We start from the raw sequence: 17595 nt of genomic DNA on the forward strand, positions 1-17595 counted from the left end.
ATTGTAAGGTAGTTCAAAGGCATGTAGCCGCCACATCTCTTCTCAGAGATAAGCTACCATCGCCCTAGCTAGTTTTATTTCCATTTATGTTTGTAAGCATATTTCAATATTTTACATTAATGAAATGAAGTATTATTTCCACTGCATCTCTATGTTTATGGTTATCTCTATAATTTGTTGCATTCCTGTTTAAATATGGATCAATGGTATCATAGTGGTCTGCTTTCTTTCTCTGTTTTTCTTTGCATGTCCCCAATGAGGTCGGGATATAAGAAGTTAGGGCTTGAACTGGTCAAACCTTTGCAAGACCAACCTCACAAATCCCAACGGCCTCCCATGGCGGATGAAAAGAAAGATGAGGGGGTAGAAGATCCTATCAAAATCTTGCTCGAAGAAGCCCTCGAGTGACAAAGGAACGCGATGATGGACAACTTTGCCCAGATCCTTCAGTGGCTACCCAAGGGCGAAAAATCGGCTTCCAACAGCTACTCTAGAAATGCCACACCGTTTAAGGTACAAGTTAATTTTGAAATCCCCATATTCGAGGGTTAGATAGATGCAGATGCCGTTGATAAATGGTTAAATCTGCTAGAGATTTATTTTTCTATTCATGATTTTTCCAGTTGGGAAAAGATTATTTTCGCTTTTCTCAAAGTAGCCCCCCCTGTCAAGGACTGGTGGAAAACCTACTATGAGTAGAAGCATGAAAGTACAGGCTCACTATTTCCAGTGGCACCCACTTGGAATTCATTTCGGGGTGCCATCAAGGACCAGTACTACTCTATCGAAAGCTATGAGGATCAATACATAAAGTGGACCACGTTGCGGCAGGAAAGGGACCAAGACGTGCCAGAGTTTACCAATATTTTCCATACCCTTCGCACAAAGTTGGGTATCAAGGATTTGGAGCAACATTTGGTACTCAAATACCATGGCTGCCTGCACAAGTACATCTAGGAAGAAATAGAATTCCTAAACATCTCCTCACTCAGCGCAACATACCAATATGTCATCAATGTCGATCAAAAGTTTAAACAGAAGAAGCGAGACTTTGGATCTACGAATCCGAAGTAAGGGAAAGGTGACCCCAAACCACATAACAAAAGGACAAAGCCAAGGCGGGGTGGCCAAAGACAACCCACCAAATCTGCAAGCAAAGAACAACATCGTGAAGCCAAAAAAGGACATGGGAAAGTGGTGTGAGTTCCATAAGAGCTCTACTCACAACACAAGTGAGTGTCGGGCCAAGCAATCACTTATGGTCGAGCTAAAGGTTTCAGAATCATATGCATGTTCTAACTCTGAGTCAGAGCCTGAAAAGGGGAATGACAAAGGGAAGCAGATTATCAATGCAGAGCCCAACGCCACCATTGCCACCACGAAGATCTAGAAGGAGGAACCCGAAGATCCAGAGGAGGAGGAGCATCTCTTCCACTCCCAGATGTGGGTAAAGGGATCCCCGCTACAATTCATTATCAATAGCAGGAGCCAAAAAAACCTCATTTAGGCAGAGGTCGTGAAGTGGCTGGGCTTACCGACCATAGCACATCCAAAACCATGCACCATCAGGTGGCTTCACCAAGGACAGGATCTTCACGTGAGCCAGTAGTGTTGCCTTCCATACAACATCAAGCCCTTCACAGATGAGGTATTGTGTGACATTTCTCCCCTTGAAGTTTGTGATGTATTATTATACCATACTTGTGGAAGCGACATGTTGTGTATGAATCAAGGCCCCGTGCTATTATTATTACCTTAGGAAATAAGTTGTACAGGATACCGGAGGTAGCACTGCCTACCACCATCTCTTTGGTTACTACAAAACAATGCAGTAAGCTCATTTCCAAAACTGGGAAATTTGTTTTCCTAATGATACTCCCTCAAGGAAAGAAGAAGAAAATGACCACAACCTCCAGACAAGGCCCCTCTGCATGAAAAATACAGATGGACAAGGTCATGGAGGAGTATGAGGACATCTTCACCTCCCCCGCAGGGGTTCCTCTGCACTGTCAAGTTAAGCACACCATCGATTTGACCCCAGGTGCACCGATGCCCAATGGACCAGTCTATCATAGCTTTGTTCTGGAGAATGATTAAATCAAGAGGCAGATTCATGAACTACTTCAGAAAGGTCACATCCGTCCGAGTTCATCGCCCTATGGGAGCTCGATCATGTTGGTACAGAAGAAGGATGGTACTTGGAGACTCTGTATTGACTATTGGGCAATGAACAAGATCATTGTTCATAATAGGTACCCGATCCCATGGATTGATGACCTCCTAGACCAACTGAAGGGGGAAAAATATTTTAGCCATATCGATTTGAAGTCAGGATATCACCAAGTACCAATCAAACCCTCTGATGTGTGGAAGACTACCTTCAAAGCCAAGGAGGGACTTTTCGAATGGTTGGTTATGCCTTTCGGATTGACGGATGCTCCTACAACCTTCATGAGGCTAATGGAAAACATCTTGCAGCCATTCACCAACTCATTTGTATTGGTATACTTGGATGACATCCTAATCTTCAGCCAGAGTTGGGAAGAGCACCTCCACCGCATCTGACAGGTTCTCCAAACACTGCGGCAACACAAGTTATGTGCCAATTTGGAGAAATGCAGTGTTGGCATGACCCAGGTTCAGTATCTGAGACACATTATTGATGAATAGGGGGTGCATGTGGATCCAACCAAGATCCAAGTCATTTAGGATTGGCCATCTCCAACCACTCTGACAGAGCTTCGTAGATTTCTAGGTCTTGCCAACTTCTACCACAGGTTCGTGTTGGGATTTTCTCATATCACTTGGACCTTGAGTCAAGTCACCAAGGGAGGAGTGAAAGAAAAATTCTTTTGGTCTAAAACTCAATAGAAGGCATTCACAAAGTTGAAATATTGCCTCTACTTGGCACCAATGCTCGCATTACTAGACTTGCAACAAATATTTGAAGTCGAGACAGATGCCTCTGACTATGCTTTTGGGGAAGTCCTTACTCAACACAAGCATCCAATGGCATATCATAGTGAGACACTTTCAGACACAGTCCGGAAGTATCCCACTTATGACAAAGAGATGTATTCCATTGTGCAGGCCTGCCAACAATGGAAACATTACATTTTGGCAAAGGAAACGGTCATCCACACAGACCACCGACCCCTACAATCAATACAAACCTAAGGAAAATTGCAGAATGATCGCCATCAGAAGTGGCCCACATACCTGCAATAGTTCCATTTGAATATCAAGTATAGGAAGTGAAGCACCAATAATGTTGCAGATTGCCTCAGTCGACCACCAATCATGGCATTAACCACCGTGCTCAACTCTTGTGCGCACGAGACTTCTAATTGGCTACTTCTCTACAAAAGCGACCTAGAATTTGGCCACACATACCAGACACTCTTGGAGAGTCAGCATGTTCCAGATTTTCACCTCCAGGATGCCTTGTTATGCCACCTGGGTCACCTTTGTGTTCCCTCAAGCGAGCGTACCAAGATGATTTGGGAAGCACACTACAGTCGAGCTACTAGGAATTTCGAGGTTAAGAGAAGGGTTGCAGTACTGCAGAAGCATTTCTATTGGCCGAATCTTCGACAAGATGTTGGGAAGTACATCAGATCATGCATTGCCTATGTCATTTCCAAATCGACCATCAAGAAGAAAGGCCTGTATACCCCGCTACCTACCCCTATTCGACCTTGGGAATCCATCTCCATGGATTACATGTCAGGCCTTCCTTCCACTAAGCATGGAAATGATTATGTTTTTGTGGTCATCAACAGGTTCTCGAAGATGGCCATTATCGCGGCCTGCAAGAATAATATCACAGCAGAAGCCACTACTAAACTCTTCTTTGGAGGAGTGTGGGTACACTTTGGGATCCCACAGTCTATCATCTCAAATCAGGACAGCAAGTTCCTCAGTACATTTTGGTCCAGTCTCTGGTCGATTCTTGACACCAAACTCACCAAGTCCATAGCCTTCCATCCTCAAACTGATGGCCAGATAGAGGTTGTCAACAGGATGATCGTACACATTTTGCGCATGTACAAATCAAAGCATCCATGCACATGGGACGAGAGCCTCCCCTATGTTCAAAACAGCTACAACCGGGCTCTCGACAGCTTGACTGGCCACAACCCTTTTCAGGTGGGCTTGGGATTCCAGCCACTATCTCCCATTGATGTGGCCATACCATTTGCAACTACTCACATAGATTCAGCTCATGTCCAGTTTGAAACAGATAAGGCAAACAACTTCATTGAGCACATCCAACATATTTTCCCGCAAGTCCATGACATTCTGGAGAAATTAAATGCCAAGTACAAGCAGCGACATGATCAACATCGGGTGCCACACAAGTTTTAGGTGGGCAACAAAGTCTGGTTGCATTTGCAAAATGAGCGCCTTACCGGAGCTTACTGGAAACTCAGACCCCTCTGATATGGTCCTTACACCATTACCAAGGCTATGGGAGATAATGCATTTAAGCTCGGCATTCCTCCATTCCTTGGCCTGCACCCAGTGTTCAATGTGGACCGCTTTCGACCATACTTTCCACCATTACTAGACACATCTGACATTGCAGAACAACTCACACCCACAGAGTTAAATCCACATTGCATGGAACAAGCTGCAACTAATCGGATCATGGACACACAGATCAAGCACACTCGCCAGCAGAATATCCAACTATAACGAGTTGCCAAAGTAGGACAACTCCTTCACCAGCGCAAGTGGCTCACCAGGGATCAAGTTTAATAGAAGTTTTCTCATCTCATGGAGGAACTCAACGCAATGGGGACCATTGCTTCCTAAGGGGGGAGGAATGATCCAAGTGGATATTGGTGGCCACCCACCAATTCCACTTGGACCCCCACCATTGCTTCTTTCAGTTTTTCGGTTTCCTTAATTGTAGCACAATTTACTATTTTTAGCAGTTTTTCAGGTCCTAAACTTCCTGAGCCGTTTTGAGGCCATAAACAACGTTTTTTTGGAAATCTACTGCCAACGATTTCTTGTATAAAATCGTATTTTCCATCGTATTTCTCGAAGATATATTTCCAACGGGTTTTCATGCACATCAAACAGAGATAATATGACCAAGTCACGACCTCGGGAAGTTGGCTGCCCAACTCACCCCAATGGGGCCCATAAAATCTTGGTGTTACATCTCCTCGGGTTATTGTTTTGGTTATTTAGGGTTTGCTCTTATTGTGCAATAATAAAAAGTCCCTTGAGCCTCATTGTAAGGCAGTTCAGAGGCATGTAACTGCCACATCTCTTCTCAGAGATAAGCTACCATCACCCTAGCTGGTTTTATTTCCATTTCTGTTTGTAAGCATATTTCAGTATTTTACATTATTGAAATGAAGTATTATTTCCACTACATCTCTGTGCTTATGGTTATCTCTGTAATTTCTTGTGTTCTTGTTTAAATCTGGATCACATAGATAGAAATTTTTTTCAACAATAGCTAATAAACATACAAGTAGTAGCTTGTGGGAAATTGATGTAATCAAGTTGAAGCTTGGAATAAAAAGAATATAGATGTCTTATGTATATGTTTCTCATGTGCTTGATGATGATTATTTTATGTTTCATATGATTGATCTATGTTTCTAATCCATGAATAATTGCTAAAGTGATTGAAAAGTATAATTTGTGAATAATTGTATAATTTGGGCACACTATTGATTCACCCCCCTCTCAGTATTGTTCTGGTTTCCATTGTTTCTAAAAATTGGTACTAGAGTTAGTGTCCTTCAGAATTAATTTAATAGTTGGAAGGAAGATCAGGGATCATGGAGAACTAAGACACGATTACCTTAGATGGAGTTCCATTTTTAAATGGATCAAATTATAAAACTTGGAAGGAAATGATGAGAATATACCTACAAGCTCTTTATTTGGATGTATGGATATTTGTAGAGAATGGAGTATGAGATGATAACTTTGATACACAATCTAGGAAGGAAATCATGAGAGGGTTGTCCAAGTCAGATGTTGAAAAAGAAATATGTTTTAAGACTACCAAGGAGATATGGTATAAATTGTAGTCCATTTATGATATAGGCATGCAAGCTACATGATTTCAAGAGGATTTCCCTGGAGGATGGAGCAGTCGAATATTGTTGCAAATCATGAGCCATAAGATGATCCTCGTGTATCAAGAGGCTAATTTGTTGATCAACACTCAAGGAGATGGAATCTGCAAGTAAGTTATTGTCTTGTTGTTACTGTCACACAATAGGCCTTTTATCTTCATGTTTTTCAACCACAAGTACTAGTGAAGAAGGAGCTACTTTAATAGAAATAATAGATCTAGACATAGGTAAATAAGAAAATGGATCCACCTATAGTGAAGAAGAATAATCCCTAGAGTCATCAAGGGAACAAATTCTTGAACAAGATGTGAGTGAAATTGACACTTGTTGTGAATCTAGTTCCTCCTCTCTTGAGTTGGAATATCTTGAAGAAAAGATATATTTGAAGAGGAATCTCATATCATCTCTCAAGGAGATCAAGAAATTCAGAGCCAACAATATGGAGTTGGAAGAAGAGAATAGAAAATTAAATGACCAGTTCATAAATATTCAGAAGCGTGCAAAGAATTCTGAAGCATTTCAGAGATTCAAACCAAACATTGTTCCTCTAAGCCCTAGACAATTTTGGAAGATGAAATTTACCAAGAAACATCATTAAAGGGACCCCCCAACTTTGTTAAATAAATATCCAACAACAATAAAGTGGAAGAGAAAAGAATATGACATCAAGGAGATAAAAGGACTTCCAAGAATCAAAATAAAGGTATGCAATTGCTCATATGTTTTTATTGTAGTAATGTAAGGCACTTTCCCTTCAAGTGTCTAGAAAGGAAAAAGAAGGTGAAACAACAGAGGTTGAACACTCCATTTTAGCAAAAACCATGAATTCCTCGAAAGGGAAATTCAAATAAACATGCACAAAGAGCCTTTTCCCATCAAAGGAAATATTGTCAGTGACCCAAGAGAACGAGTATCAATCCAAGAAGTTGAATGAGAAGAATCTTTGGTAAGAAGAACCATTCCTTTTCCCCCTTCTTGAACAAAATTGAATGCCACATGTACGAATTATGGGCATAAAGCAATTGCTTGCAAATTTGGCAAGAAAACCAATTTTCTAATGATTCACCAATTTCTTTCCTTAGATAAATTAATTCTTCCTCTAATTCATCAAAATCAACATTGTTAAAATATGATAAAAACTCAAACACAAACTCAGACCAGGAATTAATGGAATTAACCAAAAAAAAATTGAACCAATACTTGACCCGACCTCGAAATGCTAGAGAAAATAATTTGTAAAGAACATTAAGATCAATAATATTATGTGTTAAACACTTAGAAAAAAAAATAAAGATGATCTTCTACATATGTGCTCCCTTCACCATCAAAGGTAAGTCTTGACAAGAGGGAAATTGTCTTGTTGGAAATCCTGGGTAAATGAAAATTAAAAGCGAGTTCCAAAACAATGATATGTGTAGGAACCATAATTTAGATCTAACAAAAAATAACTTGACTTCAAATAGGCCAACTTCTCCTTTAACCTGCTTTATAGCGTGTGGTGAGATGATACAAAGAAGAAGGATTGAATCTAGAAAAATTAGAGGCCGAGGGATAATGATCTAATTATTTATTTTACCTCACTCCCTCCTTCTAGCACCATTTCGTTGACATGGGCTTTTGGACCGTTTGTCAAAAAAGGGGATGTGGCCCAAACAAAATTTCTTCACAAAACCTAAGTTGTTTGAATAGCCACTCCCGACGGGTTTAAAGGATTTGTTAGCCTATAAATATCTTCCTCTTGCGAAGAAGAGGGAGTGGGGAATATCCTATCGTTATCCTAAAATTATATATACATGAAATAGAGTTTATGTTTTATCTTAATTATGTATAAAATAGGTTAAACTTAATTAGATATAATGTATTAAAGTATTTGTGTTAACAAATAAATATAGAATGAACAACATTATACACAAATATACAAAATCCAATTTACATATATATACAGAAGGAAACAACTAGAAACTAATGTAATTGGGACAAATATAAATCAATGTGTTGTATTTTGTTCATGTAATGTTGTGGATTTTAATGCAAACTAAATGACTAATTTAAATTATAAATGCAATTATAATTTAAAAGCTAGTTAACTTTTAATATGATATTTTGTAAAAGACAGAGAAACCACAAATCATTGCAGTCCTCTAACCTTCAAACAAACACATAATAGTCTCGAGTTGCCTTGATATTTCACATCAAGAATTAAATGCAATGAAAATATACACATAGTTACCTGATACTAACTCACTCTAGGAAAAATCAAATTACTATAACAATTCCTATGGAACAATAAACCTTTCAGCACTTAAACCCTAAAATTTTTCAGCAAGTAAGTGGAAAAAGACTTATATATGCGGGTGTATAAATCATTACAGTCCTATTATTAGCCCAATTGATATATAAAAAAATACTCCAACAATCTAAGTTTCTATAATTCATTCATAGAAAATCATACTTAAGTAATTTACAGATCATCCTTTAAGACACCAATATTGAAAGATTAATTAAATCATAAATATGTGTAATCAGATCCAATACAACAAAGGAAAAATGCAATGAAATCATTTTTTATTCACAGATCACAACCATGAAAATAATTGTGTTTGTTCTTCAAAGCTTCCCAAAACAAGTTTATAAGAAATCCAAAAAAACTCTTTCAAAATCAACTATGGACTTGAAACATCATATATAATTAAGTTTGAATACACTAAAATCGTTCAAGCACAATCACACTTATAGTAAACAAAGTTAATGTCATAAGTTCCATAGTAACCAGACTTTTATGATCATCCCTCCCCCTTCTTGCATGCTCTAGCCTTCTAGTGGCCCCTCCGCCGCCCGTCCCCCCACCCCTTTTACAAAATATTTTTTTCCCTTTTATAACCTTTATATGCCTCTTCAATTTCCTAAAACAATTACAGATCTAGGTAACAATATAATGTATCTATATCTAGAATTTTCCCTTTTATCAGATGTGAAACTTATCTTTGTTATGTATATGGTAATCCTTCCTTTGCTGGAGACATTTCAAAATGTAATTCCAACCTCATCTTCTCCATTGCGATCATATGTCCACATGGAATCCATTCGAACGTTTGTGATATCGTTCTTGTCTCTTCCAGTGAATTTTATGCAACCATAAACATAGGAAAAATTATTTTTCATTGTCAATTTCATAACAAAATCTACTAGCAAAAGATTTCACACTTAATGTTGATGATGATATGGAGAGTCCAATTTTGGAGTTCTGCAATCAAACGTATTATGGGGTCACTCCTCGTTTCATTCTTCATGATATTAACTCCCAAAACTGGTGGGATACATTGAGATAGAGAGGGTTAGATGTGGTAGTGTAGTGTTTTGTGAGCTAATAGTTGGTTTCCATTTCGATCTTCTTCTTTAATTTCTGGTGGTGCCACATCAAATCCCATTCCTAGAGATCATGATTTTTTTGATTCCCTGAGATGGAAGATCTAAGATGATGAATGGGTTTGTATATAGGCCACGTGTACAGAGGCATTCTTTAAGGGAGAGGTCTTTGGGCGGTTTTCATTGTCTGTCCGTAGCCAATGAGTAAGGAACATGTGTTAAGTTGTCTTAGAAAACCAACTGATAAAATTGCTTAATTGTTTACTTGCAAAAAAATATTACACTGTGACTGACAACAACGTCAACTAAGAGTTTAAGAAGGCACATTAATGGCATCATTCATGACACTGTCAATAGGGAATTTGGTAAATCAAATTAATGATAGGGATGCATACTACCACATAAGAAGGATCAAAATCTGCATGGTACAAGGTAGGCATGGTTCAAGGTGTGCTTTCTATGAAGAATTGAGGGTGTGTATTCGGGAAGAGATGGATACAAGGCAATTGGATTCTGGTGCTTCTTTGTCGCACTGCAAGAGTCTATTGGTGCTTCTTTTCCTCCCTGCAAGAAGCTACTGGAAGGGTCAAAGAAAAATGGATGTCTTTTTTCTAATTCCAAAAAGGATTCGAAAAATGGAACATTGGAGAAGGAAACCAAGGAAGTGAACTCTCTTGGCTATATCAGTTGTTGTTTCGGGGGGTTCCTTCACTAAAGAACGTGTGGTGCCAGGGGGTTTCGACATTAGAGAACGTGAATAACACTGATGGCCCAGCCCTCCAACGTTGCATAGTGTTGTTTCAATCGTGTGGAAATTAATGTGAACGTAGTTGGTAACCGTGCTAAGGTTACAGGCCCCTCTCGTCCCTTTGGTGATTAACCTATGGTTTATTAGCTGTCATGTTATGGTGTGTTGTTATTAATCCCTTCGTGGATTTGGATTCACTTGCAATCTGCTTGTATTGATCACTGTCCCTCCTCACCGGTCATGGGATGCCACCTGTCGGTTTCCTCGGTCTGGCCGCTCCCGCCTTTTGACAAACCCTACCCTCGTTTATTGTCAGTTTCGCTTGTTCATTGTGCTCGACTCTTAGCTCTGCTCTGTCAGGGTATGTTGGTGCCTCCGGGCCTCCTCTGTTCGGTGCGTTGAGCTCTGCTCTGCCAAGGTATGTTGGTGCCTCCGGCTTCCTCTGTTCTGTGCGTTGAGCTTCGCTGGTGCCTTCGGGCTTTCTCTGTTCTGTGCGTTGAGCTTCTATGAGGGCGAAAACACCGTCAGTTCCTACCCTGTGCTATGGTATGGTTGCTGTTTCTTTGGACAATTTCTGTCGCATGGGTTCGTTTCTTGGCTCTGTTAACTTGTTGGTTCGTAACTGTGACAGGGTACCCTCCAGTTCCGCACTTTTGGCTCGATTCGTTCGACCTTGCCTCTGAGGTATGCACTTGTTCTATGCCATACTCTGCTTTCGCGCCTGTTCCAGACTCTTACAGACTCGTTCCTTGTCTTCAGGCTTTGGTTGTCAGTTTCGGATTTGCAATGCCGCCTTATCAACTACAGGTAAGCACCAATGTATTTTATGGCTTTGTTTCGTTTGCTGGTTAGCTCATTCTCTCATTTCGGGTTTACACTAACCCTCGTCCTCCTCTGTTTGCAGGTTGTTTAAGGTGGCTGGCCGCCGAGGGTTTGCTCTCTCTACAATCTCCGGGGAGCAGTTCAAAACCCGCCCAGACTCACACAACGGGTAGGGTCTTTCCGACCATGATTCGGTTGTTAATTTATGAAGGGTTCTGATGTTCCTGGTTCTTGTTCCTTTATAGTTGCAGTCACCCAAGTTGTAGTTGGGTTGTGCTCCACTCTGTCCTTTGTGGCTCGAATAGCCCTGCTCTGTTGTATTTAGCTTAAGAGGTTTCATTTAAAAGAAATTTGTTTTTTTTTTTGGTGAGCGCTGTCTGCTCAGAAAATCTTTTTGTGCGCTCTTGCTTGTAATGGACAGTGGTTAACTGGTTAATTGAATTAAACTGTTCCACATTTGCTTTCAGTGCTTTGCATTATTTTTGTAAATGGTTTGAAAGCATCGTATTTCGTTACCTGATTGTTCGTCGGTGACTGTTGAATGGTTCCCCCTCCTTTGCTGGAAATGGTTTCCTGTAGCAACACTTTTCCCTTCTCGACTCCTGTTACAGCTTGCTGTCTTATTGTTTCAAATGAATTTTAATCACAGTAGAAAGAAGTATGAAGTAGACATAGGACTCAACGTATGAAAATAATTAGCAATGGATTCTTAGTTGGCAAAATAAATGATTTGTTTTCTTTATTACAGAAGACTGTTTTCCTATATGTTTCTCGTACTGGAGATTCTCCCCCTCTAACTATTTTTCACTTTGTTTTAATACTTGGAAAGTATAACTGCTTCTTGTTTTCGATTGAACTGTTCAACCAGAATTTGTCCAACTGTTAGCCAGTTCTTTTTTTAACAAAAATGATAACTAACTGCTAATTATTTCCTAAACTAAAACAATTCACAACTGTAATCCTACGGTCTTTAACGGCCTTCTGGAAAATGAAACAAATAACAAAAAAGGAACCAAAAACGACAAGTTTAATAACCTGTCCAGCAATACATGTAGTCCTCGGCTTGTTCTTGCTTTCTTTTCGAGACAGTCAACCACCTTCTGTCTCCTCGGAGCTGGATGCTCCTGTATCAGGCTCCCGAGGTGGGAAAAAGTCATGGCTTCGTTCCATGAGGTCGTCGACAGAATATCCTGCTTTCTGTATCTGCGTTGCGTCGAGCCACGAACTGTCCTCTATCGGACGGTCCTTCCACTTGACCAAGTACCGCAGATATTCTTTCCTGCGTGTGCGCCTGGCTACCTGTGTGTCAAGGATCCTCTTGATCTCAAGGGGTTGTGCCATTGACATCTGTCTCATCCATGAACTTTCTTCACAACTGGTGTCCCGCGGTGGCTTTGCTGCTGCACTGTCGTCCGGATCAGCGACATAGGGGAACAGATCTGCCACGTTAAAGATGGGAGAAATACCGATCCCTGGTGGCAACTGTAGCTCATAGGCATTTGCAGAAAAATTGCGAATGATTTTGCAGGGACCGATCTTTTTATACTTTAACTTGTTGTATTCCCGTTTTGGAAACCGTTCCTTACATAAATACGCAAGGACTTCATCTCCAACGTTGAACTGAACTTCCCGACGCTTTGAATCAGCTCGCTGCTTATACTTTTGACTATTGTCCTGCAATTTTAGCTTCACCTACTCATGTAAGTTGCTCATTGCTTGGGTGAAATCTTCCCCATCAGCACTTCGTTTTTCGAGCTTTCCCAAATCTCGTAATTCATGCACTCCGCGTGGATGCATGCCGTATAAAATCTGGAAGGGACTATAACCAGTGCTGCGATTAGGTGAATCGTTATATGCGAATTCCGCCTGAGCAAGTACACGATCCCTCATCCGTGAATTTTCGCCTATCAAGCTCCGTAGCAAATTCCCCAGACTCCTGTTTACCACTTCAGTTTGTCCACCGGTTTGCGGGTGGTAAGCGGAGCTGAACTGTAACTGGGTGTTCAACTTTTTCCACAGGGTTTGCCAAAAATGTCCGGTGAACTTTACGTCCCTGTCGGAGATGATGGACCTTGGGAGACCATGCAGTCGAACGATCTCGGTAAAAAACAAATGTGCTACATAAGTAGCATCACTGGTTTTCTTGCAAGGTATAAAGTGCGCCATCTTTGAAAATCGATCTACCACTACCATTACGGAATCGAAACCCCGTTGTGCCTTAGGCAAGCCCAGAACAAAATCCAAGCTGACAGAGTCCCACGGTCTGCTCGGAATGGGTAATGGTAAATAAAGACTTGTATTCTGACTGTGACCCTTTGCTAGTTGACAAATCTTGCACCTACTTACGTACCTCTGTACATCCCGTTGCAACTTCGGCCAAAAATAGAAATGCCCTACCTGTGAAAATGTCTTGTCTATACCAAAATGTCCAGCCAGACCCCCACTGTGTTTTTCCTGAATAATGTTCTCTCGCATAGAGCAGTTGGGAATACATAACTGTCCTCCCTTAAACAAAAACCCTTCCTGTAAATTGTAGTCCAACCACGGGCTACTATTTCTCAACAGAGGGTTTTGGCAGGCCTCATAGGCCTCCTTAAAATCTGCATCTGTTTGATGCAATTCCCTCAGGTGCTCAAAGCCTAAAACTTGCATTGTACTTTCCTGTAAGAGTAGGGCCCTCCTACTCAGCGCATCTGCCACCTTGTTCCCTTGCTCACTAATATGTTTCAGTACAAACGTGAAATTCTGAAGATACTCAACCCATGCTGCATGCTTATGGTTCAATTTATGTTGCTGCATGATGTACTGTAATGCAGAATTATCCGTAAATAAAACAAACTCATTACCCAATAGGTAATGTCTCCAATGCTTTAACGCCTGTATAATTGCGTAGAACTCCTTGTCATAGGTTGAGTACTTCTGTCTACTCTCGTTCAGCTTTTCACTGAAATACGCGACTGGTCTATCCTCCTGACTAAGTACTGCCCCAATGGCTGTACCACTGGCATCACAACGAACTTGAAAGTGTTTGTTGAAGTCAGGCAACCTCAATATCGGCCTTTCGGTAATCTTCCTTTTCAAAATCTGAAAACTATTTTCCGCTGCTTCGGTCCAGTGAAAAGGGTGATTTGCCTTGATCGTATCCAGCATAGGTGCGCAGATCTCACTGAAATTCCTGATGAATTTCCTGTAAAAACTTGCTAGTCCGTGAAAACTTCGGACTTCAAATAAACTTCTTGGAGAAGGCCAGCTAACTATAGCTGCCACCTTTTCTGGGTCCATCTTTAGTTCATTTTCCACAATTACAAAACCCAGGTACACTAACTCCCGCTGAAAAAAAGTATACTTTTTCATATTGATCAGCAACTTGTTTTGCTGCAGCTTCCTCAACACACTTCGAACATGCCTGAAATGTTCTTCCTTAGTTTTACTAAAAATCAGAATGTCATCCAAGTAAACTATTACGAACTTCCCAATGAATTCCTTCAGCACCTCATTCATCAGGCGCATGAAAGTACTGGGAGCGTTGCTCAACCAAAATGGCATCACCAGCCACTCATACAGCCCTTCATTTGTCTTGAAAGTTGTCTTCCACTCATCTCCTTCCCGTATTCGGATCTGGTGATATCCACTCTTCAAATCAATCTTTGAGAAATAAGCCGCCCCGCTCAAACAGTCCATCATATCGTCCATTCTCGGCAATGGAAATCTGGACCTAACAGTAATTTTGTTAATGGCTCTAGAATCCATGCACATTCGCCACTCTCCTCCTTTCTTTGGAGCCAAAACGGTCGGTACTGCACAGGGGCTCATGCTTTCTCTAATCAATCCTTTGTCTAACAACTCCCAGACCTGCTTCCTAATTTCTTCATGGTCCTTAGGGCTCATACGATAGGCTGCTTTATTTGGCAGACTAACCCCTGGTATAAAGTCAATACAGTGACTAATACCTCTCCTGGGGGGTAGTTCATCCGGAAGGTCATCCACCACGACGTCTCCAAATTCCTGCAACATATTTTGGATTTCCTCGGGCAAGTCTGAAATCTGTGTATGCAGTATCACTGCCTTTGGCCTTCTTATGACAACAAAATTTACATCACTGTCCTCAATCTGTTTTATAAATTCTTTTCCGCCCATCAATAATGCTATTACCCCACTGGTTTCAGCTGCACTCTCCTCTTTGATGGGTACAAGCGTGTGCTTGATCCCATCTTTGATAAACTTATAACAGTTTGTTTTCCCGTCATGAACTACGCTTCTGTCAAACTGCCAGGATCGTCCTAGCAGTATATGACAGACATCCATTGGCATAACATCGCAGATAATTTTATCCTTATACCTACCTATCTGAAACTCCACCTCACACTGTTCATCAACTAACAGTTGATGTCCTTTTTGCAGCCATGACACTTTGTAGGGAGTGGGGTGCTTCAGCTTTTTCAATCCCAGTTTCTCCACCATCTCTACAGCCACTAAATTGTCGGTACTTCCACTGTCGATGATCAACTTGCAGCACTTACCCTGTGACTTGAAAACTGTTCGGAACAAAGCCTTTCACTGGTCAGGTTCTGCAATTTCTTTTGCTGGTTTCAACAGCACCTTATTCAACACCAAAGCTTCACCTGTCTCTGGTGCGTTCTCCACTTCCTGAGGTGCTGCCTCAGCATCCTCTGGCTGGGCAACATAAGCTCCTCTTCCACCTACTGGTTCACCTTCAGGACAGTCATACGACTTGTGTCCCCACTTGTGGCAACGATAGCACTGGACAGTTCCCCTGCCCCGACCATTTCCTCGCCCTCGCTGGGCCGGTCGTCCTCCTCTAGTGCTATTGTCCTTCTCTGTTGTTCCTGCAGACTTAGAACTGCTGCCTTCTTCACTTGAACCTGCACCTCTGCCTCTGCCAAAAACCTTACCTTTCCCCCTGCCAGTTCCGCCTCCTCTCCTGGCATTCTGTTTCCTGTTAATTTTCTCCTCCGCCTTTACTGCAAACTGGTATGCTTCATCCAAAGTTCTGGGTGAGAGGATACCGATTTCTTCCAGTATTTCCCCCCTCAACCCATTCACGAATCTGGCTGTCTTTTCTGGGGTATCTTCCACATACCCTGCCCGTAGATTCAGCTTATAGAACTCTTCTGTATATTCCTTAACAGTCATCCCTCTTTGCTTCAAGTTCTGTACCTGCCTATACAACATGATCTGATAGTCTTTCGACAAAAACTTCTCCTTCAGTTTTGCTTCCATCCTGGTCCACTTCTTTATAGGATGTTTGTGTAGCCTTTTCCTTTCCGCCTGAACGCTATCCCACCACAAGGACGCATGTCCTTTCAGCTTTGTGGCGGCGAACTTCACCTGCTTGTCCTCGCTGGTTTCCTCAAACTCAAAATATTTATTTACTTCACTCAACCAATCCAGTAACACATCTGCAGAAAAACTTCCGTCATAAGTGGGTAGCTCATGCTTTGGCTTATGACTGGACAGCAAAACTGACTTTAATAACCAGAATTTCGGTGTCATCCCTTCAAACTCATCTTCTGGTTCTGCCACATCTTCATCACTATCATCTGCTGGGTCTCTCCTTCCCCCAGCTTCTACTACTGCCAATCTTTCATGAAAAATGCGAATCTCCTCACGGAGTCCCTCTTCTGCTATTCTCCGGACTGCTCTTCCTCTTCCTCTTCCTCTTCTGCCAACCTCCATTTGTTCCTATTCGGCAAACCTGCTCTGATACCACTTTTGATGGCCCAGCCCTCCAACGTTGCGTAGTGTTGTTTCAATCGTGTGGAAATTAATGTGAACGTAGTTGGTAACCGTGCTAAGGTTACAGGCCCCTCTCGTCCCTTCGGTGATTAACCTATGGTTTATTAGCTGTCATGTTATGGTGCGTTGTTATTAATCCCTCCGTGGATTTGGATTCACTTGCAATCTGCTTGTACTGATTACTGTCCCTCCTCACCGGTCATGGGACGCCACCTGTCGGTTTCCTCGGTCTGGCCGCTCTCGCCTTTTGACAAACCCTACCCTCGTTTATTGTCAGTTTCGTTTGTTCATTGTGCTCGACTCTTAGCTCTGCTCTGTCGGGGTATGTTGGTGCCTCCGGGCCTCCTCTGTTCGGTGCGTTGAGCTCTGCTCTGCCGAGGTATGTTGGTGCCTCTGGCTTCCTCTGTTCTGTGCGTTGAGCTTCACTGGTGCCTTCGGGCTTTCTCTGTTCTGTGCGTTGAGCTTCTATGAGGGTGACAACACCGTCAGTTCCTGCCCTGTGCTATGGTATGGTTGTTGTTTCTTTGGACAATTTCTGTCACATGGGTTTGTTTCTCGGCTCTGTTAACTTGTTGGTTCGTAACTGTGACAGGGTACCCTCCAGTTCCTCACTTCTGGCTCGATTCGTTCGACCTTGCCTCCGAGGTATGCACTTGTTCTATGCCATACTCTGCTTTCGCACCTGTTCTAGACTCTTACAGACTCGTTCCTTGTCTTCAGGCTTTGGTTGTCGGTTTCGGATTTGCAATGCCGCCTTATCAACTACAGGTAAGCACCAATGTATTTTATGGCTTT

General features: G+C 41.7%; 1 protein-coding gene across 1 annotated transcript; it reads right to left on the bottom strand.

Moving 5' to 3' along the window:
* Positions 1 to 14683: 14683 nt before the first annotated feature.
* Positions 14684 to 15348, bottom strand: LOC149177179 (uncharacterized). The gene is made up of 2 exons (XM_089421686.1): positions 14896 to 15348; positions 14684 to 14758 (listed from the first exon to the last, which is right to left on the bottom strand). Exons 1-2 carry the CDS (start codon positions 15346 to 15348, stop codon positions 14684 to 14686), a joined length of 528 nt encoding a protein of 175 aa, XP_089277812.1.
* Positions 15349 to 17595: the final 2247 nt, after the last annotated feature.

The sequence above is a fragment of the Pinus tabuliformis genome, chromosome 4_1 (genome assembly GCF_031772625.1).
Source record: "Pinus tabuliformis cultivar Carrire ecotype Pingquan chromosome 4_1, CPIR1, whole genome shotgun sequence".
NCBI lineage: Eukaryota > Viridiplantae > Streptophyta > Pinopsida > Pinales > Pinaceae > Pinus > Pinus tabuliformis.